Below are 23,959 nucleotides of genomic sequence, written 5' to 3'. Positions count from 1 at the left end.
TCTTTGACCATATTTTGCATTTTTCCAAGAAATTTCTGACCTGAAAAATAAAAACACAAATTAATTCCGAAACCACTAGAAGCATATGAATAAACTTAATATTTTTGTAGAGACTTACAAAAAAAACAAAAATCGAACATTTTCTCATCACACTGACTCTTCATCTCCTGCATCAATAGAAAAGGAATAACAATTTTGATTGTTACTAATATAAAATGTTTGGATTACCATATATAAATATGACATATACATAGAATCAATAAATCCAAAATGAAAATCTTCAATGTATGAGAAGATATTTTAAAGTCATAAAACCAAATATACATAGAATCAACAAATCTAAAATGAAATCTTGAAGTGATTATATATTCTTTACCAACTAAAGAAATTTTTGATTAGTAATTTAAAGAACGGAAGTTATATCATACTTACATTGGATTTCAAATCATATTCTTTAGTACGAAATTAATCCATTCAACTCGCACTTCATCAAGTTCAATTTCCGTGTAAGTCTTTTTTCCATTGAACTGCAAGAGGTTATTTACAAACAATTAGATAATGAAGAAGATGTACAAGTATCATGAATATAATAGTAATAAAAGTTTAGAATTTATCTCACATTTTGTTTTCTTAGGATGCTTTGATCTCTAATGAGGTCTTTCATATACCGCATTACATGAAACCCACATTCCACGTTTGTAGGTTGTTGCGGGGACTACATAAAAACATTTTCATTATTATTAGAAACTATATATAGAGTGTTATGATCAAGCTGAACAATTATTAGCATAAATATAACTATGATAAAATTAGAGAAAATGATATTGATTACCTGAACTACTTTCCAAACTGGATTGGTCCTCCTCCTCCTTTGGGTAGTTTCATAAATTTTCAAAGCACTTTACAAAAGAAATTCTAGATGTCAAAATATTTTTAGAGTAACTCAAATTGCTTAAAAATGTACAAACTAGCCAAACTTCCGTGTTTATTACAATTTCAAAGCTTGTGTTTATTTTAGAATTAATCGGATCAAGCAAGTACACAATCATCAATGTTAGATCAATGACTAACAATATCTAATGGTACCTACAATTGAACAAGTCACAAATATAAGCTTAATAAGTTTATTATCATTTGAACACATGAAATAAATAGTTTTAGATAATTACCTAATATTATAAGGAATTAAAATCAATTGTTCTAGCATAGCCTCCTCTAATCTTCTTGCAAGCAACACTGATTTTGATTTCACCCCAGCCATAGTTTTTCCACTAATGACACAAGGGTTAACAAATACAAATTGTTTCCTCCAATTGGAAGCCTTCAACACTTGATAGAGATGACTAATAAAATAAACAAATTTTAATTAAATTCGTAATTCATAAAATCTGTAGAAATAACTATTGATGTAGCAAATTTTCCTTACCTTATGTACAACATGATACATGTAACAGATAATTCGTTTACATGACATATGTACTCCATGTCTACTCTTTGAAGTTGGATATTGATCTCCTCCCAAAATGTCTTTCTCTAGTGGAATGTCTATGGCTTCATCATACTTGATATGCTCAACTAATGAAACAAAAGATTGAATGGACTCTTGATATTTTCCACATTCAACATTAATTGAAGCTCCCTAAGTTTAAAATTTTCAAAATAAACAAATATAAGTCAACTTTAACTTTAAGAAATTGTAATAAAGTTTCTAAGTTTGAATATTTTACTTCATCATCGACCAATACAAGATTTTTGGGCCAAGTAACAAAAAATCCCACTACTTCTCCAACAATAATCTGGGATAGGTATAGGAAGAGGGGCATCTTTTTGAATAACAACTTCAACAGACACACGCACATTGGATTCTCCTAATGGCACCGTATGAATGGCTTCATTGTGTTCAATTCTCTTATACATCGTACCATGAGCAACAATATTTTCAATGGAACCTATCGCGAGTTTACATGGTTTGCCCTATAACACAAAGTTAAAAATGTATCTTCTAATAATATCACTAACGATATTAGAAATTATAATATCAATAGATAAAAACTATACACCTTTCTCTTATTTTGTTTAGGATCTTGAGGTGAAATGTCGTCCTTAGTTCTTACCATATTTTTTGCTAATAAAGAATCATGCTGAAAATTACCTCTACCACCACTTTTCAATGTGTTTGAACATTTGCTCTATAACAAACACACAGATAACAAAAAAAGCACTAATAAAATTACTAACAGTATTAGAAAATATAACAACTTTAGGTGTTCTAAATGCTACACACCTTTATAATCTTTTGGGTAAGAGCTTGCAGTGGAATGTCATCCTTAGTTCTCACTCTGTTTTCTGTTAAGAGAAAAAATCAGGCTGAAAATTTCCTTCATAACCACTTCTCAAGATGTTTGAACTAACATGTTCAGATTCTTGTGTATATGGTATTTGTTGTTCCACTGCACTAAGCCTAGCTTGCAATTGTACCACCATTGCCTCAAGATCATTACACTTCTTCTCCCAATGTGACCGATTCCCACGTCTAGGCAAGTGAAAGTAGGTGCTAGGTGTGACAGAATTTCCTACACCCCTTACTCGACTAGAAGATTCAGGAGTATCCAATGCCATAGTAAGAATGTCATTGCATCCTTCAATCTTTAAACTCCCATCACTTTTTTGTTTGATCAACTCATCCTACAATATTACATTACTATATAAGAAAGATGAACAGTTAAGATTGTTAGGTTTTATTCTTGGTAACCCCGTTTGACAAAACTTCTTTCAGTTGTATTTGTTTTCGCATTTTTATTTCAATGAGGCTATGAGTGTTTAGATGCGAATCCAACCCGAATCGTGCCTTTGTTAATTTCCATGGATCAAAACCGAGGTTGTAACAGGATCTAGTTTTCCAGATTTTCCAATTTTGGTCGTCCCACTCGAGCGGGGAAAGTGACGCTCGAGCGGGGATTCCAAGCTCATAGCATCTCTGTTTCGCCTGAAAAAGTACTAGATGGTGTGATTCGACGCTCAAGCGTGGAAACTTCCACTCGAGCGTGAAGCCTATATGAATCACACAATTTTGAAGCCTCTGCTCGAGCGGGAATTCCCACGCCCGAGCGGACCGCGTGAACACAGATTCTTGGATTTCTATAAGGAATTGGTTTTCTTTCAAAACTAGGATTACTTTGGTTTTCTATAAGTAGTTGGTTTTCTCCCAAAACTTGGACAAGTCCTTCAGATCTTCTTTTTGAATTCTAAGGTTTATATCTGGGGATATTTTGCTAGTTTTCTTTGATGTTTTCATTGAGTATTCAATTCATGGTTTAAACAGTATACATCAAAGGTTTATTTGTTCATTCTATACACAAAAAAGAAAAAAAAAAGAGTTATTCTTCAGTGGATTCTGAAGAATTCGAGCCTGAAGCTTTGGTGGATTTCGGAGTGGCTCATCATCAAGACAATTCCGAGGTAAAGACAAGGTTGGAAGAGGCACATAGAAGTTAGTTCAATTCAGGCGTGGATTCGCTAGGTAATTGAGAGTATACCTGTGTAATTCTTTTATATCTTCTTAGTGGATTGTTTTGTGGCTGTTACCCGTGATTTTTTTATCACAATTAGAGGTGTCCAATTGTGGTTTTTCCACGTAAAATCGTTGTGTCGATTTGTCTTGATTGTTTGATTAGGATTGTTATATATTGCTTAAAATTGATATATAATCACAAATCAACATCTAGGGGATTTCTAGATTTTTCAATTGGTATCAGAACAGGTCGTTCTATTTTTTTTTTAAAAAAACATTCTTTTAGAATGAGATCTTGTTTGATTTGTGATAATGGATTCAATTCGTGAGGAAAATTCTATGGTTCGACCACCCCTACTTGACAGATCTAATTATTCGTTTTGGAAAGCTCGGATGAGATCGTTTTTAAAATCTATTGATGAAAAAGTTTGGCAATCTGTCATAAATGGGTGGACCGAACCAACAATTACCGTTGATAGAGTAACTTTCCCCAAACCAATTGAAAAGTGGGACACAATTGATTACCAAAATAGTAGCTGGAATAGTAAAGCTATCAATTCTCTCTTTTGCACTGTCACACCTGAAGAGTTTAGTCGAATTTGCAATTGTGAAGTCGCAAAAGAGGCTTGGGATATCTTACAAAATATTTATAAGGGTACTCCTTCTGTTAAACGCTCAAAACTTCAAAGTTTCACGTCTAGTTTCGAAAACCTTTCAATGAAAGATAATGAGACCTTTGATGAATTTTATGCGAAGTTGAGTGACATTGTAAATTCCAGCTTCAATTTAGGTGAAAAAATACCAGAATCCAAAGTTGTGGGAAAATTTTTGAGATCATTGCCCGATCGTTCCAACCAAAAGTTACGGCTATTGAGGAGGCTCAAAATGTTGACAACCTCAAGCTTGATCAGTTGGTTGGAAATCTCCAAACTTATGAGGGACATAAGAATTTCAAAAAGAAACAAAAAGATATTGCTTTTAGTAGTGCTCATAGAGTTGGAGAGGATTCTGATGAGGATTGTGAGATAGATTCCAAGATTACGGCTGCTTTTGTTAAACAATTTAAAAAATCTTTTTTGAAAAAGAATCCTAAACTTTTAGAATCTACTCATACTCATAAATCTAAAGGCAAAGATAAACTCAAAATTAATTCTATAGCTAAGAAGGAGAAAGGAAAGATACAAGGGAACTCTGAAAGAGTCCAATGCTATGAATGCCAAGGATTTGGCCACTTTGCTTCAGAATGCCCCACTCGTTTGAAGAAGAAAAAAGCCATCGCTATCACTTGGGATGATGAATCAAAATCTGATGAAGATGAAAGTGACATCGAAGATCAAGGCGAAGGAGGACATAAACAATTCCTTGCTTTCATGGCGGCTTCTGAAACTGAAGGACAAATAGAGTATCCGAAGAACCCGGTTGAGAATGCCACTAATGATGAATCCTCGGGAAGTGATGATGAAAAGCTTGAGCAAGCTTATGAAAAGTTGTGTAAGGAGTCTCTTAACTTATCCAAATTGAATGACAAACTCACTATGAAACTCAAAGCATGTGAAAGTGAGAATGTCAAATTAAAGAAAGAGATTTCCGAGGCTAGGAATGATGCCCTTAAGATAGCTAATGATCGAAAAGCTCTTTGTGCAAAACTTTTGACTTGTGAGACAGAGAGGAATGAGCTACAGCAAATCTATGCAACATATGAAAAAAAATTGAAACTCTTGAGATGTCTCAAGTTGCTTTGGAAGAACTAATGATCAAAAAAGAGAAAGAGCTCAAGTGTGCTATGGCAACCATTGGACTTTGGAACAAAAGATCAAAGACTATGGACAATATCATTGGTTCTCAACAAATTTGTTCTGACAGGAGTGGCATTAGCTTTGGTGGTAAGAAAGAGCAAAAACAGAGTGCATCTATATCTCATGATACAAGAACTCAAGGAAAGGGAGGACAAAAAATTCAACATGAGGGTGGACTTCTCAAACTTCCTAGGTTGGTAAGGCCAAAGAATATAAGATACACTCTGTTTTTATTTGTCATCATTGTGGTATGCATGGTCATATTCGCCCTTATTGTTATAAGTTGCATGGGAGAGTATATTTGCCTAGACCTAAAAATAGGCTGTTGGAAACCCAGTCGAGACGGGTTCCCATTGAAAGAAAAGGGAACCACAACGTCAAGACACCACCCAAGAACCGTAATGCTCACAACTTTGTTTATACTAAAGCGGTTTGGGTGAGAAAACTTGACTTGTGTTAATTTGTTTTTTCATTTTAGTTTTTGGGTTTTTGTGTGTTTTTTTTTTTTCATTCATGTGTGTTCGTTCATTTTTTTTTTTGGTCTTGCTTTAGTTAAAAAAAAAATTGAAAAAAAAAAATCCCAAAAAGATTTTCTTAGTATAGTTTTGCAAGCTTGAAATTTTTGAGTAGTCCTTGGTGCATATTGGAATTGACGAGAATATCCATTACATGTTAATATATGTGTGCTTTCTGTGGTCATTACTCATTTTGGAGTGCGTGTTTTTTGATGAGTATGTCTCATTCTGTACACACTCTTGGTTTAGCAAATTTTGGAGTCTTCCGCCTTAGTGATTTTTTTTTTCTATGGACTTCTGGCATTGTATCTTTTGCGTTTCTAGATGAATTGATCTATACTAGCATATCATGGGTGATGTTGAGTCTCTTAACCACCTTCCATCTTTTTGCATCTCCACGGCTCTCCTCTCTATTCTTTGTAGTCTAGCCATGAGGAAAAGGCTACCTCAGAGTCACCAACCAGGCCATCCTTATTATATCCATGCTTTTCTGGTTCGGTTTCCATACTCTTGAGCGTGTCAGCCGCCAATGAGTGTGCAAAAGAAAAAGAAAAAGAAAAAGAAAGAGAAGAAGAAAAAATATGCAAAAAAAAAAAAATGCGCAAAAGAAAAAATGTGCAAAAAAAAGAAAGAAAGAAAAAAAAAGATTCATTGATTGAGGAGGAGCCTCCGCCTTTACTCACCAAATACCCCTTGATTCCTAGTGATTTGACTTTCCTGTGTTGTGCTTAGATTCTCTTGCCAGAGGTCCAACTTTCAGATCACTACTAGGATTGAATCTAGTGTTTGTCGAACTCCAAGAGTCACATACACACTTTTCTCATGGGATCTATGCTTTTCACATAATGCATCACTTTCTTTCATGAGGAATTTTCTACAGACTGTGCACATTGTGTTTACTAGTAATTGTGCTTCTTGGATAATCTTGTGTGTTTTAAGGTACAAATCTGAAATTCCTTGCTTGCTTCACCATATTATTTTTGCCGTTTTCTTCTTGTTCACTGTTTTCAATGTTTGTGGTTGCTTTTAGTGAGAGGGAGTTTGGTTCATCTTGACTTGGGTTGGTTTGTGATCTTGCTTTTGTTGTTTGAGAGTTTTTTTTCATGAGTCTTAGTTTTCATCTATTCATGTTTTCCATCTCATGTTTCAAGATAATCGTGTCATATGTCTATTGCTTTTTCATATACTCTTGTGGAACTAATAGTTGTTTTGGAGATTGTGGCACTAATAACTGTTTTGCAGATCAAGACCTTGAGAAAGAAGTTAGGTTTTGTTGGCTGTAATGGGTTGGGGTGTTTAGGATTTTATTTGTTAGGTGTGTTTTGTCACGGCATTGCCAAAGGGGGAGATTGTTAGGTTTTATTCTTGGCTACCCCGTTTGACAAAACTCCTTTCAGTTGTATTTGTTTTCGCATTTTTATTTCAGTGAGGCTATGAGTGTTTAGATGTGAATCCAACCCGAATCGTGCCTTTGCCAATTTTCATGGATCAAAACCGAGGTTGTAACAGGATCTAGTTTTCTAGATTTTTCAATTTTGGTCGTCCCGCTCGAGCGGGGATTGCAAGCTTACAGCATCTTTGTTTTTCCTGAAAAAGTACTAGATGGTGTGATTCGACGCTCGAGCGTGGAAACTTCCGCTCGAGCGTGAAGCCTATATGAATCACACAATTTTGAAGCCTCCGCTCGAGCGGGAATTTTCAGGCTCGAGCGGACCACGCGAACACAGATTCTTGGATTTTTATAAGGAATTGGTTTTCTTCCAAAACTAAGATTACTTTGGTTTTCTATAAGTAGTTGGTTTTCTCCCAAAACTTGGACAAGTCCTCCAGATCTTTTTTTTGGATTCTAAGGTTTATATCTGGAGATATTTTGCTAGTTTTCTTTGATTTTTTCATTCAGTATTCAACCCATGGTTTAAACAGTATACATCAAAGGTTTGTTTGCTCATTCTACATAAAAAAAAAGAGTTGTTCTTCGGTGGATTCTGAAGAATTCGAGCCTGAAGCTTTGGTGGATTCCGGAGTGGCTCATCGTCAAGACAATTCCAAGGTGAAGACGGGGTTGGAAGAGGCACATAGAGGTTGGTTCAATTCGGGCATGGATTCGCTAGGTAATTGAGAATATACCTGTGTAATTCCTTTATATCTTCTTAGTGGATTGTTTTGTGGCTGTTGCCCGTGATTTTTTTATCACAATTGGAGGTGTCCAATTGTGGTTTTTCCACGTAAAATCATTATGTCGATTTGTCTTGATTGTTTGATTGGGATTGTTATATATTGCTTAAAATTGATACATAATCACAAATCAACATCTAGGGGATTTTTAGATTTTTCAAAGATAATATAAAATAAATGCAATCAGTACACACAAATATCTTACAATTCTCGCAGCTTGTTCCATAATTATCTTGTCATCATATTCTCCATTTTTATTTTGACGAGCCTTTTTCCATAGAACGCTTCTGTCCAAACCTTCAGTAGATCCGGTCATACGTTTCTATCAATTAAACATACATCAATTTTTCAAAATAATAATATCAAAATTGTTATTAAATAATAAAATTTATAACCACTTACATAGTCTTCTTGAAAGCGAGCATAGCCCTTTCGACTAATTCTATGGTTATACTTATTTTGACTTCGTCTCCATTTCTGAACCTGGCTCAAAATCTTTGAAAATGTAACACACAAAATTAATTCAAATGTATAGCATTTAATATTTTTTTTAGGTGAATAAGTTATAAAATAAAACATAAAATTTACAAGATTACAAGGGGCATGCCACTATTATTACAGAACTATACGAAGTTTGATGGGTCTAGCATTTAATACTGACATTTTAAATAACTAAAGTTTGATTATTTTTACCTCAAACTCTTCTGATAGTCGCCTTTCAAGAAATGAGTCCCAATGTGTTTGTTCAATGAATCCATAAATTGCTGGTAGATTTGATATGATCTCAGGATTAGACTTGTTTTCACGTATGTACTTGGTAAGTTCTTTCTTGAATGTCCTCCATTTTGAACAAATTGAAGATAACACATTTTTCTTACTTCTTTCATCCACTTTGTATGTTAACTGAGTAGTAAAAAAATATAATGTTTTAAAATTCTAATTTTGATTGCACTTAAATACATGTTTAAGTGCCTTACTTACCTTCACACAACTCCATAATTTTTCTTTCAGTTCAGCTGACACCTTAAACTAGTCTTTATAGCATATCGGAATCATTGTGCGAGCCAACACCCCATGATAGCTTGAATATTTGATTGAATTGTTTCCAATCAATTGACCATTTTCGTTATAGTCAATGGCTTTTCGTACACCATAACTCCTATCCTTTATGACATCCGGTAATGTTGTCGAACCTCTGCCTTTCTTTTATTAGATGTTGGTTCTGTTGGTTCTGTTGCTGGTAACCATGTATCCTCTTCATCAGTAGGCAGGACATGAGAAGTATCCATCCTGTGAATAAAATAAAATAAAAATTTAAGAAAAAAATGTCAAATAGTTAGACAATTAAATATAAAGACATGAAGGAAATGAATATAAGTCAAACATTTTAACATGAAAATACAATATTTAGACATACATTCTTTCAAAGACATTTTTTTTTCATCATGGATTATCGAGCCAAGTTCCCTTACAATCTCCTCGCATGTAAGATGACATAGAATCATCAACCACATCTAATGATTCAACTTCTGGCAAAACTTTTGTAAAGCCATGATGCTCTATACAAAAATCATTGAACTCATCATCCTTTTCACAAGAATATTGTTTTTGAGGAGGTTCTAGCACAACTGACCATCTCGGATCAAGTTGATCTTGTACATAAAAAACTTGCTTAGCTTAGGAAGCCAAAATGAAGGGATTGTCTTTATGGCCTATCTTCCCTAACTCAACTAATGTGAAACCCAACTCATCTACTTTAATTCCCTTTGTGTTGTCAACCCAATCACACTTAAATACCGGAATCTTGAACATATTGTAGTCAAGTTGCCATATCTCAATAATAACTCCATAGTAACTCATATTAGTAAACACTGGGTTCTTATCCATGTAACCTGTCACATGCATTGTTGTTGCCACTAAACTAACTCCACTGTTTTGGCTAACTCGTGAGTTATCCCGATCTTTTGTGTGATAACGACAACCATTGATGATATAGCCAGAGAATTTAATAACATCCAATCGAGGTCCTTGTGCTATCCACTTCAGGTTATTTGAGATATTATTTTGGCCACTTAATTCCTTTGAGACCTGTATATGGTTGAATAGTTAGGTAACTTTTTCTTAATAATATTTGCTATTAGAAAAAGATAAATGTTGAATTACCCCAATACCTTTTCATGAAGCCAATACATAAATGTTTTATTATGCTCAATTTGTAGCCATTTTTGACTTTGTGATTGACGATGATATTTCAGCTTCAACCAAGCCATATGCGCCCTATCAAATCATCAATAAAGCAATATATTATGAGATAAATCACTAACTTGTTAGAATACAATTAAACAAAAATGTACATGAAATATTCTTACTCAATGTATGGTTGAATGTCACTTGTATTTTCTAACACATAACGATGTGTTTGCTCCCATTCATTGCGATCAACAGTAAAGGCCTTCCAATTTCTATATCATCATTATCTGTCATGTTCCTATTAGAAGGAATCCCGATTGCATCCACTCCAAATAAGTACTTTGCACAAAACTCAACAGTTTCTTCTACAATGTAACTTTCAGCAATGCAACCTTCAGGACAATTACGATTACGAACATAACCCTTTAAGATCTTCATGAACCTCTCAAATTGGCACATCCATCTAAAGTGAACTGGTCCACAAAGTCGAACTTCTCTAACAAGATGCACTGTCAAATGCACCATGATATTAAGGAACGAAGGTGGCAAGCACTTTTCAAGCAAACACAATGTCACCACAAGATCTTTTTGAATCTCATCTAATTTTCCCATATCCACCACTTTGCTACAAATAGCATTGAAAAAGAAACATAACCTGATAATGGCATGTCTCACATGCTTAGGTAACACAGATCGTATTGCCACAGGTAGTAACTGTTGCATCAATACATGACAATCATGTGATTTTAGACCATAAAGTTTCAAATCTTGCATTGATACACGACTCCCAAATTTGAAGAGTGTCCTTCTGGAACCTTCAATTCCAATAATGTTGTACATACTCTTCTTTTCTCCTCCTTAGACAATGTGTAACATGCTGGAGGCAAGTATGTTCGCTTCTCCCTAATTTGTGGTGCCAGTTCTTCACGCAAACCCATTTCTACAAGATCAAGGCAAGAATTAATTCCATCCTTTGTTTTTCCTGGAATATTAAGTAACGTACCAATGAGGCTCTCACACACATTCTTCTCAATATGCATAACATCCAAATTATGTCGAACATGTAAGTACTTCCAATATTCAAGATCAAAGATTAATAATTTCTTCTTCCAACATTTTGTACCACCAACATGTAATGTTTTTTTATTTTTCTTTCCCCATATGGTTACAAGCCCTTCAACCTTATTTAATATCTCCTCCCCAGTTAATGGTATTGGAGCTAATCCAAACTCTTGCTCACCATTAAAAGCCTTTTTTTTGCCTCCAATATGGATGATAGCGTGGAAAAAGTTTTCTATGGCCAACATATGTGTTCTTCTTACCATATTTTAATCTGTGAGAACATGTTCCTTCACGGCAAATTGGACATGCATAATATCCCCTTACAGTACAACCGCTCAAATTACCTAATGCTGGAAAGTCGTTAATTGTCCACAACAATATAGCTTTCAGCCTGAAGTGTTCTTTTTTATAAGCGCCATAAGCTTCAACACTTACCTCCCACAACATTTTCAAATCATCAATTAGTGGTGCCAAGTAAACATCAATGTCATTTCCAAGTTGTTGTGGACCTGATATTAACAATGATAACATCATAAATTTCTTCTTCATACATAACCACGATGGAAGATTGTAGGTAATCATTATAACTGGCCAACAACTATACCTACTACTAAGGGAACTATGTGGATTTATTCCATCTGTAGAAATAGCTAATCGAAGGTTTCTTGGCTCTGCAATGAAATCTGGCCACTTGTGGTCTACTAACTTCCATGATGGAGAATCTGCTGGGTGACACATTGTGCCAACATAATCTCTTTTGTGAGCATGCCATGTCATATCCTTCGCTATTTTTGCTGATTGGAACATCCTTTGAAACCTTGGGATAGATGGAAAATACCATAAAACTTTTGCAGGCACATCCTTTCTTATTTCAGTGGAATTCTTCTTCAACTTCCATCTGGATGTACCACATGTAGGACATGAAGTTGTATCTTTGTACTCTTTTCTATAGAGTATGCAATCATATGGACATGCATGTATTTTCCCATATCCCATTCCCAATGCAGCAAACGTCTTCCCAGCCTCATACATGGATGATGGTATTTCATTGTTCAATGGCAGCATATCACTCAACAACGTCAGTAGGTCTGAAAACCCAGTGTGAGATAGGCTATTTGTAGTTTTGAAGTTATATAGTTTAACCAATGTAGATAACTTGGTAAACTTTGTGCAACCCGGATACAATGGTTTTTCGGCATCTTCAAGTAATTTCTTAAACACTTTAGGATTAGCCGTGCAATGATCGTATGCATCTTGACCCATTTCTATTGTTTAAGCTACATTGTCTGTGGGAGACGGGTCAAATTGTTGTTGGAAAAAATCTTGTTCATTTAAACATGGTGATGTCCTATTAGTGATTGCATCTCCATGCCATATGCATGTGGTATAACTTTGGTCAACACCATTAAAAAAAAGATGATTTCTAATCTCTCGAATAGGTTGGTTTCTCAAGTTTCCACAGACTTTGCAAGGACAACGTATGGATTGAAGATCACTTGCAAGGATCATAGCAAAATTAAGAAATTGTTCAACTCCATTCTCATAGTCTTTTGATCTTCTATCCTTGAACATCCAAGATTTGTCCATTTTAAATGTATTTTTTAATACTTATACCAACAAAGAAATTAGAATATAAAATAATAAACTAGAGGCTACACAGTTGATGACATTAAAGGAATGTCATTGAGAAGGCACAATTTCTTTGATAGAACATTAAATGCCTCAAGCAAACTTGCAACAAATAAATAAATAAATAAAATACAAGATCTTATAACAAATAATTTATCTGATCTATGAATAATTGCAAAGTCAAAAAAAGAAAAAATAATAATTCCATAAAGTCTAAACAATTCCAAAGTAATTCCATAAAGTCTAAACAATGGTGGGATAGGGTGAAGCTCAAGATGAAGGAGAGAAAAATTTGGAATATGGTGCCACTAGTGATGCTGTTCAGTTCATGATTTTGTGATCAATTTGAATCAGGTGCTGCAGCTGCTGAGGTGAAAGGTGCTGCAGCTGGTGTGGTTTGTTTACTGGGTGTAACTGTTGAGGTTAGAAGGTGTCTGGGTTAGTAGCTGCAGCATTGTTCTGGAGAGGAGCAGCAACAGTGTGCTTGGTTCTGGAGAGCAGCAGCAACAACAACAGTGTGCTTAGTTCTGGACAACAGCAACAACTACTGGCGGGACTTCTTACAATTCAAGTACTGGTATTTTTTATGTACGAAAATTTGGTGTTGTGGAGGATAGAAGTATTAGTGCTCATGCTAGTATTGCTTGAGCTTGTGCTCACTGTTTCTGACCACATTGTGGGGTAATCTAGATGTAGATGGTCAGTGTCTAGCTGGATGGCCTTGGTGTTGTCCTTACTTAGTATTTTTGTGACCTTACTGGATTACCATATAGGTTGGAGAGCCATCCTGGGCTGGTGTAGTAGGATGAACTGAGGGTGTTGTGGCAATTTATTGTGATTTGTCATATGACTTTGTCTTAATACTTCTCCTTGTCCTGTTTTTCTAAAGGCCACATTGAAGGCCATGAAAGAGAAGTCAAATGAGCCAGAAGCCGCAGAACTAGAACCAGAGCCAACTACTAAGGCTCCTTTGTAGCTATGAAGGCTGTGGGAAGACATTTATCGATGCTGGAGCTTTGAGGAAGCATTCACACATCCATGGAGAGAGACAATATGTTTGCCATTATGAAGGGTATGGAAAGATAATATTTTTAATCTAACATGTTAGGGTTATGTGAGTGTGATCTGGTAAAATTCTACAATTTAGTTTCACTTAACAGTTTCTGCTTTCTAGTAACAAGCACCAGATAAATCTCATTGTACTACTAGTACTGATTCTATTATTCAGATCATTTTGATACTTGATGAGCAATTCTAATGTGGACAGTTGAATTGCATATTTTGTTTCAAAGCAGTTTTGTGTTTTGTAATTTGTTTATTGTTATGAAGAACATTACTTTTGTCCACTCTCTCCCTCTCTATCTTCTCTCATGCGTATAGTAGTGATCTCCCTTGGCAATTTGAATGTTGAAAAAATGGATAAATTCTTCCTATCCTGTTAGCTGAGCTAAGACAATCTTCATTGGAAGAGTGATTAATAGAAGGTGAAAGGTGATGGAGAGGAATAATAGAAAAAAGAGGGACAAATTGTGCGATTACATCCAGAATCAAGAAGAATCACACCCCTTTATCTGGAAAAAAAAAAAAATTGGAGAAAACCCAGGCAATCAGTTCTAGGTTCTTCGACATTTTCACCAAGCAAAAGATTAAGCACTTTAGAAGTAATATGCTTCAAGACATATCTTGATTGTCTCATCAATGTGTGAAATTACAATCTTATATACATGATATATAAAGATACTGAAAGAGGTACTTTATAGTTATGTATTTAGGAGGGAAGTTGTAGACTAGGTACAAAAAGCATCATACTAGAAGGTCACTTAAGCACTGTACATGTAATCTAAATTAGATACTGAAGGAGTTACTTCATAGCTCTGAGTAATTTAGAGTGAACTAGAACATAACTTAAGAACTATATATGTAAACTAAATTTAATATCGTACCTGTAATACTCGTGTATATGGAATACTGAAGTAGTTATTTCATAGCTGATTGAATAATCTCCTAACTGAAAGTAACAACTTACTAAGGAGGTTACTTAAGGACTAAAGATGTAAATTCAATTTATTAATATACATGTAATAGTTCTATATATAGGATGCTGAAGGAGGTCCCTCATAGGCAACTACTTTGGAGTGAAGTATTCTATGTTGTAAAAATAGCAAACTAGACTACTGATAATGAAAAATCATAAGATGACTAATACTTTTATGAAGCACTCTAAAATCCATAAATCCACAAAGCCATCAAGCTACCCTGTGGCAATGTGTTGAAGTAGAACCAATTTGTTCTTTTACTTACATTTCTTATTCTTGGGGAATTTTGTTGCCTACAAGGTTGCAATAAGCAGGTTGGTGCTTATAGTCATGTCCTACTGAAAATCTCATGTCAATGTTTTGTAGAGTAGGTGTTGTTGTGGGATTTGATAACGAGGGGCTAAAGCACCTCAATTAGAGAGCCAAGCATATAGCCCTTGACAGAGAAAAATGGCTAAAAAATGATTCATGTAGCCAATCTCACTTGATAGAGACACAAAGTTTAGTTTGGTTTGGTTTGGTTACTTTTTCTCGTCTGGCTTGCATTGTGTATGTTTATTATGTTAAACTCTAATATGTTCTGGATGCTTTTTAAATAATGATTGAGATAACCATCTTGCTCTATGTGCTATTTCAAACCTAAGATTCATTATAGAAAAATGCCGTTTAATACCTAAGGAAACCTAATCTGATGTCTGAGCTCTCTAATTTAAACATCAAGAAAGGGTTTAACAAGCACAAATTAAGGTACACGGGTTAATAAAATCTCACTTGTCAGAAAAATACTGAGAGCTCTATGCACTTTTAAGGTGTTGTACTGGGGGCTACATCAGTTAGCAAAATGTAGAGGAATTGGGGAGATAAAAAAAAATTGTGAGGAATTTCATCAGATATTACCAAAACAAAATAATACCAATAATAATAGAAAATGTGGTTCACATAATTCACTGCAAAATAGATTAAACAAGATATATGAAGGTACTTTTGTGATTTCTTGTCCAGAATTAAAGGTAGAGTCTGAAACTGCCAAATTGATCTGTGGATCTGGATTGACTCATGTTGGGATCAAGCCTGGCCAGTGTTGCATTCTCTAAGGATCTTTTATAAATTTATTGATTGCTTAGTTTTTCCTTTTCCCTTCTCCATTTCTTTCCTCTCCTCTAAGGCTTATTAAATAGTCTATAATCTACAGTCATGTAGACTTCTTCACCCTCTGTTAACCTTATCAAATACATATCCATATCCAATACCACAAGGGGATAAATACATAGATAGAGAAGAAAACTCAGCAAAATTTGTGATTCTACTATACCAACAAAAATACACACAAAAGGGGCATAAAAACTAGAGGACTCACCAAGAATTTCAAGAGATTTTTGATTTGAAAAGACAAACTTCAATGGTGGTTTGAGTGAGTAACTTCAATGGTGGTTCGGAGCTATGATGAAGAAAATGAACGGCTTCGTTTTAGCAAGGAGAAGAGATTCAATCTTGTTGGGAAAGGCAATGGTGGTTCGGAGCTGAGATGAAGAAAATGAACGGTTTTGTTTCAGCAAGGAGAAGAGATTCTGATGTTGGGAAAGGCAAGAGTCGTTTGTTCTCAATGATGGTACAAAATAGGCGCCAACTTGGAATCAGATTTTATATAAAAATGAAATAGAAATATTTTGTTCAATCACATCTATGATTAAAATACATATATAATCACACTTATTTAAAAAGTGTGATTAAAATAAAATGAAATCGATACGATCACACCTATTTAGGGTGTGTGATTAAAATACATATATAATCACACTTATTTAAAAAGTATAATTAAAAATAAATATTATATATAATGACATTTAATTAAAAAGTGATATAAAAATAAATATAATCACATGTTAATTAAAAGGTGTGATTAAAAATATATATATATATATATAATCACACTTAATTGACAAGTGACATAAAAACAGATATTATCACACTCAATCAAATCAAGTGTGATTAAAATATCAATCTATTTTTTTTAGGGTGAATTACACTAATATTCCTTATAGTTTGGGGTTTGTGTCACTTTGGTTTCTAACTTTTCAATCGTGACACATTTGACCCTGAATTTTAAATTTTGTTCCAAATAAGGACAATTGAAAATATCATTAGATTTTTCAACGGTAAAATCATCAATTTGATAAAATACAAACTAATTTGAGAAAAATAAATGTCAAACAAATATTTTTTAATTTTTTAAAATTATTTCTACCAACTAAAAATAAAATTATGTAAAATTGATAAATCTTTTAGAAATTTATTTATTTTTTTTACCAAATTAATTTTTATTATTTGTTTGGATAATGATCATGTAAAATTAATTTTTAAAAATTAATCATGTAATTTTTATTAATTTTTATCAATTTTACATAATTTTATCATTGGTGGATAAAAAAAAAATTAAAAAATTAAAAATATTTTTTGACATTTATTTTTGTCAAATTAGTTTATATTTTATTAAATTGATGATTTTGTCCTTGAAATTAAATAATGGTATCTTCAATTGTCCTTATTTAGAACAAGATTCAAAATTCATGGTCAAATGTGTCTAAATTGAAAAGTCAAGGACCAAAGTGACACGTGTCCCAAACTATAGGGACCATTAGTGTAATTTGCCCCTTTTTTTAATCACACTTCCATTAAAAGTGAGTTGTTTTTATTTACCACAGCTTGCATTTACTGTATGTCGTTAATGTGAATCTGTAAAAACCCAGTTTTGTTGTAGTGAGAAGAAGAGACCTGTGTGTTTGTGAAATTCAACCTTGTTGGGAATGGAAAGAGTCGTCCTCTGTCATTCATGGGTGTAGAATAGAGGCGCAAATTTGGGAATTGTATATTTTATATAATAATCAAATTGGAATATGTTATACAATCACACCTATTTAGGAAGTGTGATTAAAAATTAGTAATATATATATATAATCACACTTTAATTAGAAGGTATGATTAAAAAATATATAAATAATCACACTTTAATTAGAATGTGTGATTAATATATATATATATATATAATCACATTCATTTAAAAAGTGTGATTAAAAAGAAGTAATGTATATATAATCACACTTTAATTATAAGGTGTGATTAAAAAATATATATATAATCACACTTTAATTACAATGTGTGATTAAAAAATATATTTATAATCACACTTATTTAAAAAATGTGATTAAAAAGTAGTAGTGTATATATAATCACACTTTCTAATTAAAGTGTGATTACTGTTTCTCATCAATCTGAAACTGATACAACTGATGATGAAATTAATTAATTAGTTCAACAATTTCAATCCACTAATCTGAATAAAATTCATTATCCTAAGCCTAATCCTACATCTCTTACTAAAAACTGGTATTCTAGACCTACTCCTCCTGATCTCCAATATGAAGAAACTAATCTTAATTATAAATTTTCTGTATCTGCTAAAAAATTGTACGAATGAAATATTGATGGTCTTAGTGAAGATCAAATATTTCAAAAATTAAATCATTTATCTATAGTTGCAAATAGTTATTTTAGTAATTACCTTGATTACACTCAACCTGAAATTGCTTCTTTAATCACTTTTGGTTTTACTGGTATGCTCAAATCTTGGTGGGAAAAATACTTAACTGAAGACCAAAGAGAATCTATTTTACATGCTAATCAGAAAGATGAAAATGATTTACCTATCTTTGATGAAACTGTTAGTTACTATAAACCTAATGGTATTAACACATTAATCTATACCATAGTTAGACATTTCATAGGTACTCCTACTAATATATATTCTCGTATACATGATCAACTTAGTAACCTTACTTGTCCAAAATTAAGTGATTTTAGATGGTATAAAGATGTATTCACCTCTAGAGTTATGTTAAGAGATGATTGTACTAAATCTTTTTGGAAAGAAAAATTTATTAACGGATTACCTAGTTTGTTTGCTCACAAAATTAGAGATGTTCTTAGTCAACCTACTGGTATCATTGAATATGACAATTTAACTTATGGTGATATCATTAGCACTATTCAAAAAGAAGGATTAAGAATGTATATTGATCTTAAACTCAGTCAAAAAGCTACTAAAGATAAACATAAGGCTAAATATGAATTAGGTAATTTTTGTGAACAATATGATTTACCTCCTGTCGCGCATTCTCATAGGAAAACACATAAAAAACATAATAAATCCCATTACAAATATTCAAACAAGTACAAAAAGAATTATTCACCTTCTAAATCAAATGGTAAATTTTATACTAAACCTAAAAAGAAATATTACAAGAAATCACATCCAAAAGTTAAATCTAATAAAGATATTACTTGTTACAACTGTTGTCAAAAAGGCCATTATTCTAATAAATGTAAAGAAAAACAAAAATTAAAAGATAAAGTTAATCAACTTCAAATTAATGATAAATAAAAAAAAATCAATTATTTGAAATCTTTCAATTAAATCAATTTGTTAGTAATTCCTCTTCTGATAATCCTAATACTTCATCTAATTACAATTCACCTAGTGAAGATTCTGATAATAATATAGAATTAGGATGTAATGATGTTTGTTGTGAACCTGTTAAACAAATTATTGTTCTTACTAAACAAAATCAAGAAGAAACTGCTCTTATTGAATTAATTAGTAGACTTGAAGATTCTGAATTAAAAAAGAAATATACTGATAAATTAAAATCTTTATTAATCAATACTAATCATAAACCTAAGTTTGATAAGCCTATTATTAGTCTATCTAAAACCTTAGAAAGATTTAAAAATAAACACAAAGAAGTTACCTTACAAGATTTACAACAAGAAATTAATCAGATTAAACAAACCATTAAAGATTTACAAAATAAATATCAACATTTAGAAGATGAAATTATTACATTAAAACTTAATAAAAATTTAGATAATTGTCAAACCAATAATGTTTCTCCTAATGAATCTGAACATGAATCTGATGAACCTACTAATTGTGACGCCCCGAATCTACACTATTGGTTGCAGTCAAGGGAGAGTCACTAATGAGTCCTATGGTCAATAACCAAGTAAGATCCCATATCGCCGGAGGAGTCAAATTAGCCTCCCTTCTAAGTCCGACTTTCTTAGGCAGCGCACTACCCTTTTGACAGATCTTAAAAGGTATTGACACAAGGTCTCATAAGCAACGATAAGGTTCATACATATAAATATATAGAACATAAGTACATAACAACCTCGAATATTCTTAATTCCAAAGGCTTGTTCCATTACATTACATCCCAAAAGGAAAATTTAAATCTTCACATGAGCCTTACAAAATATCAAAAGGGATTTCTAACTTTCCTAAGATGGCCAAAAGTCTTTGAAGGTTTCAGGCTCATCGTCTCCAGCTGTAAACTCCTCTTCGGTACCTGGCATGACACGCCGTGAGCTTTGAATGCCCAGTAAACACACACACACCCCATCCCTTTTTCCCAGTCCAATACACAATCACAAATATAACATTAAATAGTAAAGCATGATACTCAACCAAATAAACAAAGAGTTACAAGTTAGATGTTAGTAAACTAGAAATCCCCCAAAGAGATTTCGTCCTCCCAACCACAAGAATTGGACACCAGACTATTCGGAACTCCCCCTTTTGCTGCTTTGTTGCAGAACTAACTTCGGATGCCTACCAACGGTTATATACCGCGTAGCGCCAACCGCAGGGCCTCAAAAGAGATAGCGAAAAGAAAAAGTTTTATCTCCTGAATCCGACCTCATCCTTCCAGAAAAAGTTTTATCATCCTGAATGTCCCATCCGGACCCAACCTTATCTCACCATTCAAACTGTCGCAAGGAGTCCGAATACGTCCGTTCCATTCCAGGGTTTACGTGACAACTGCTTGCGCAAGACTTTAACTTTCAAATAGGGAACGCATCCCAAAAATCCATATATCACATATTCTCATCTTTTCATTACTCAGTGCTCGAAAATCTAATACCCTCCCAATTAAGTTTCCCGTTGAGTTAAATGTTTTAAGACAAGGTTAGTCCAACTTACAAGACAACAATATCCACATAAGCATGCATCCTTAAGATGAGAAAGATAAATAGCATAACATAACACATACAATATCATGCCAAGATATAATCATAACCTATTAAACATTTTCATGAATACAAGGGCATAAAACATCCATACATAACAAAATTTCCAGATTTAATATCACATAAAGATTAAAATGAAAGGACTATTTTAGATCTTCCACCGGACCCGGTATTCCTATAGTTCGTAGAGAATTTGATCTAGTTTCTAAAACATTTTTCGGAAATGGGATTGCTTTTCTAGATTTTAAGTTATTTAGAAAATATTCCAGTGCTGTCCAGAATCTGTCCAGATCTGTCGACCGTTACGAAAATTTGATTTTCTTGAAAACCGCTTAATGTTTTTTGATGAAACCAATTTTAGTTGAAATCTAACATCTTAAGGAAGGTTTTGATATAAAATAGAGGTCCAGAATAATTTTTTACATTTTTCTATAATTTCTGGAAGTGGGCTGAAAAAACAGATTCTAAGGTGCTTTGCCCAAAACAAGAAGATCTATGAAAAAGGGGTTCCATCCAGGGAAAGTTTCATTTCTTTTGTGAAGAAAATATGCTGACTATCACATGTTTGACTCAGAAAATTTGTTTGAAAGAGTGCTCTTGAAAAGTTGAGAGATTGGTACAAAAAGAAGATGGTTTTGTGCCAAAATGGGAAAAATACAAGAGAGATGGAATCAATGCTCAACTTTTAGCATTTTTAACAAAAGTAACTCATCAATAACAGATCTGAAAACATTATTTAGAACCCTTAGAAACATGTATTTGAAATAGGAAAATGAAAGAGAAGGTTGTGTTGTGGCTTACCTACTAAGCTTTGCACAAGAAGGCTCTCTTCTTCCTCCCCCTTCTTCTCTAGACTTCTCTTCCTTGCTCTCCTCCCTCTCTCTAACCGAAATGTGTGTGTGAGTGAGTGTGTTGTGTGTGTTTGCAAGCTAGGGGGTGTGGGTATTGATAGACAATTTGGTGTAAAAAGACAAAAAGGCCCTCTAGTTGAAAATGGATGGAAAGTTTAGAGTTTTGCTTGGAATCTAATGGGATAAAAGTGATTAAGGTGTTAAATCATAGGATTAGGCATCATCTAGTTGGCTCTTAGTTGAAAAGTAACTAGTATTGAGAATTGTATCCTAAATCTAGGGTACTAGGTTGTGTTTTCTAGAATTTCATGATGGTGGTTCTTGGAAATTGGTTTCTCACTTTCTCCTAGGAAGGCTAGCCATAGGGAAGGGTGAAGGGGCTATTCTTTTATTATTATTATTATTATTTTTTTATCAATTTAGGTAGTAGGGGCACACTTCTCAATGTATGCATATATATATATATATTTCAATTGATTGATGGTACTAATAGTATTAGGGTACATGTACTATTTTTGGGGTAATTCTTAATAAAAGAAATGAGGGCTTGGAATTAAACTCATGTATTGGAACCTTACTTATGTATTTAATTATGATCTAGTTAGGTTTAGGGCTAATTTAAATACTCATAGCAAATCTTTATTGGTACCAAAGTCATTATTGCTCCAAGATTCAAGGGATTTGTTTGTACTAAAGTATAATGATGACGGCTAGTCATGTCCTCGAGATTTGGAGAGATTTGCTTATTTATTTTGTGTACAAATCTTGAAAATTGTAAAACATAATGTTAAAAAAAAAATTTAGGGTACAAGTGTATATATAAATATATAATGGTACTTGTTTGAGGTCAATTTGTGATTTAATAAAAATGTGAGGGCTTGGGTTCAATTAAAATATCTATTTCAAGTGAAGAGTTAATAAATTAGTGTTTAGGAAAAATAATTTGGTTTGTATTATCTTGCTTTGAATTTAAAGGTAAATAACTAAATAAAGACTGTAAAAACCGAAAGTTAGGGTTTAGAGCAATTAATCTAAAATTTGAGAGTTAAATAATTAATATTAGAGTGTTATAAATGATTTCTAAGCTTCCAGGGTCGATTAGGGTTTGTATGGTTTCGTCCGTGATGCGTTTTCGACTCTAGTGTTTAATTTGCGAGCAATCAACGAATTAAGGGCTTTGTTATAGTAACTCAAAATTTTGGGATCTAATAAGATTTACAAAAGTTAGGGGTCTCATACTAACCCTGATAATCTTTTATTTGATAATCGATCACATCAATCTCAATCTCATAATCATGAAGATAATAGATATCTCCTTAATAAAATCCATATTCAAAAATGGTATTCTAAAATTAAAATAATTATTAATAATTTTGAATTAGATGTTATCGCTTTAATTGATACTGGTGCCGATCTTAATTATATTCAAGAAGAATTACTCCCTACTAAATATTATGAAAAATGTCGTGAAAAATTAACTTCTACTAATGGTAGTAAAATGCATATTAAATATAAAATACCTAAAGTTCATATATGTCAAAATAATGTTTGCTTTAAAACTTCCTTTGTTTTGGTTAAAAATATGATTGATAAAGTTATTTTAGAAACACCATTTATATTTTACTATACCCATTTATCACCTCTAGTAAAGGAATAACTACTCATGTTTGAAGTCAACCTGTTACTTTTAAATTCTTATCTCCTCCTGAAATATTAGAATTAAATCAATTAAAAAATTGTTCTATTTCTCAACGATTTATCGATTAACTCGTCATTTAAGATATCTTAAAGAAGAAATTAATTACAAAAGAATTGATCAACAATTAACTAATCCAGTTATTATTTCTCAAATTAATGAATTTAAATTTAAATTAGAAACTACTGTTTGTTCTACTTTACCTACTGCATTTTGGCATAGGAAAAAACATGTAATCACATTACCATATATTAAGAATTTTCATGAAAGTCAAATTCTTACTAAATCTAGACCTATTCAAATGAATCATGAATTCCTTGAAATGTGTAAAAAAAAAAATCAATGAACTATTAAAAAATCGAATAATTAGTCCAAGTAAATCACCTTGGTCATGTCCTGCTTTTTATGTAA

General features: G+C 32.9%; 1 protein-coding gene and 1 pseudogene across 2 annotated transcripts; both read right to left on the bottom strand.

Annotated features, from left to right (window-relative positions):
• Positions 1–427: 427 nt before the first annotated feature.
• On the bottom strand, positions 428–1,768 carry LOC114282418 (uncharacterized). 2 transcript variants are annotated; one of them, XR_014347990.1, is made up of 4 exons: positions 1,170–1,768; positions 833–1,086; positions 620–715; positions 428–527 (listed from the first exon to the last, which is right to left on the bottom strand). XR_014347990.1 is itself a non-coding variant. In XM_082901048.1 (4 exons), exons 1-4 carry the CDS (start codon positions 1,259–1,261, stop codon positions 441–443), a joined length of 342 nt encoding a protein of 113 aa, XP_082757174.1. In that variant the 5' UTR covers positions 1,262–1,768; the 3' UTR covers positions 428–440. The 2 variants fall into 2 exon arrangements, 1 of the variants encoding a protein (XP_082757174.1); XM_082901048.1 differs by having other exon boundaries at positions 833–899.
• A 7,672-nt stretch (positions 1,769–9,440) lies between these two features.
• Positions 9,441–12,836, bottom strand: LOC114282405 (uncharacterized; annotated as a pseudogene).
• Positions 12,837–23,959: the final 11,123 nt, after the last annotated feature.

Source organism: Camellia sinensis, chromosome 13 (assembly GCF_055761805.1).
Source record: "Camellia sinensis isolate YWXY chromosome 13, ASM5576180v1, whole genome shotgun sequence".
Lineage (NCBI taxonomy): Eukaryota > Viridiplantae > Streptophyta > Magnoliopsida > Ericales > Theaceae > Camellia > Camellia sinensis.
Note: the sequence above shows the minus strand (reverse complement) of the source record. Positions and strands in the feature narration are given on the sequence as shown.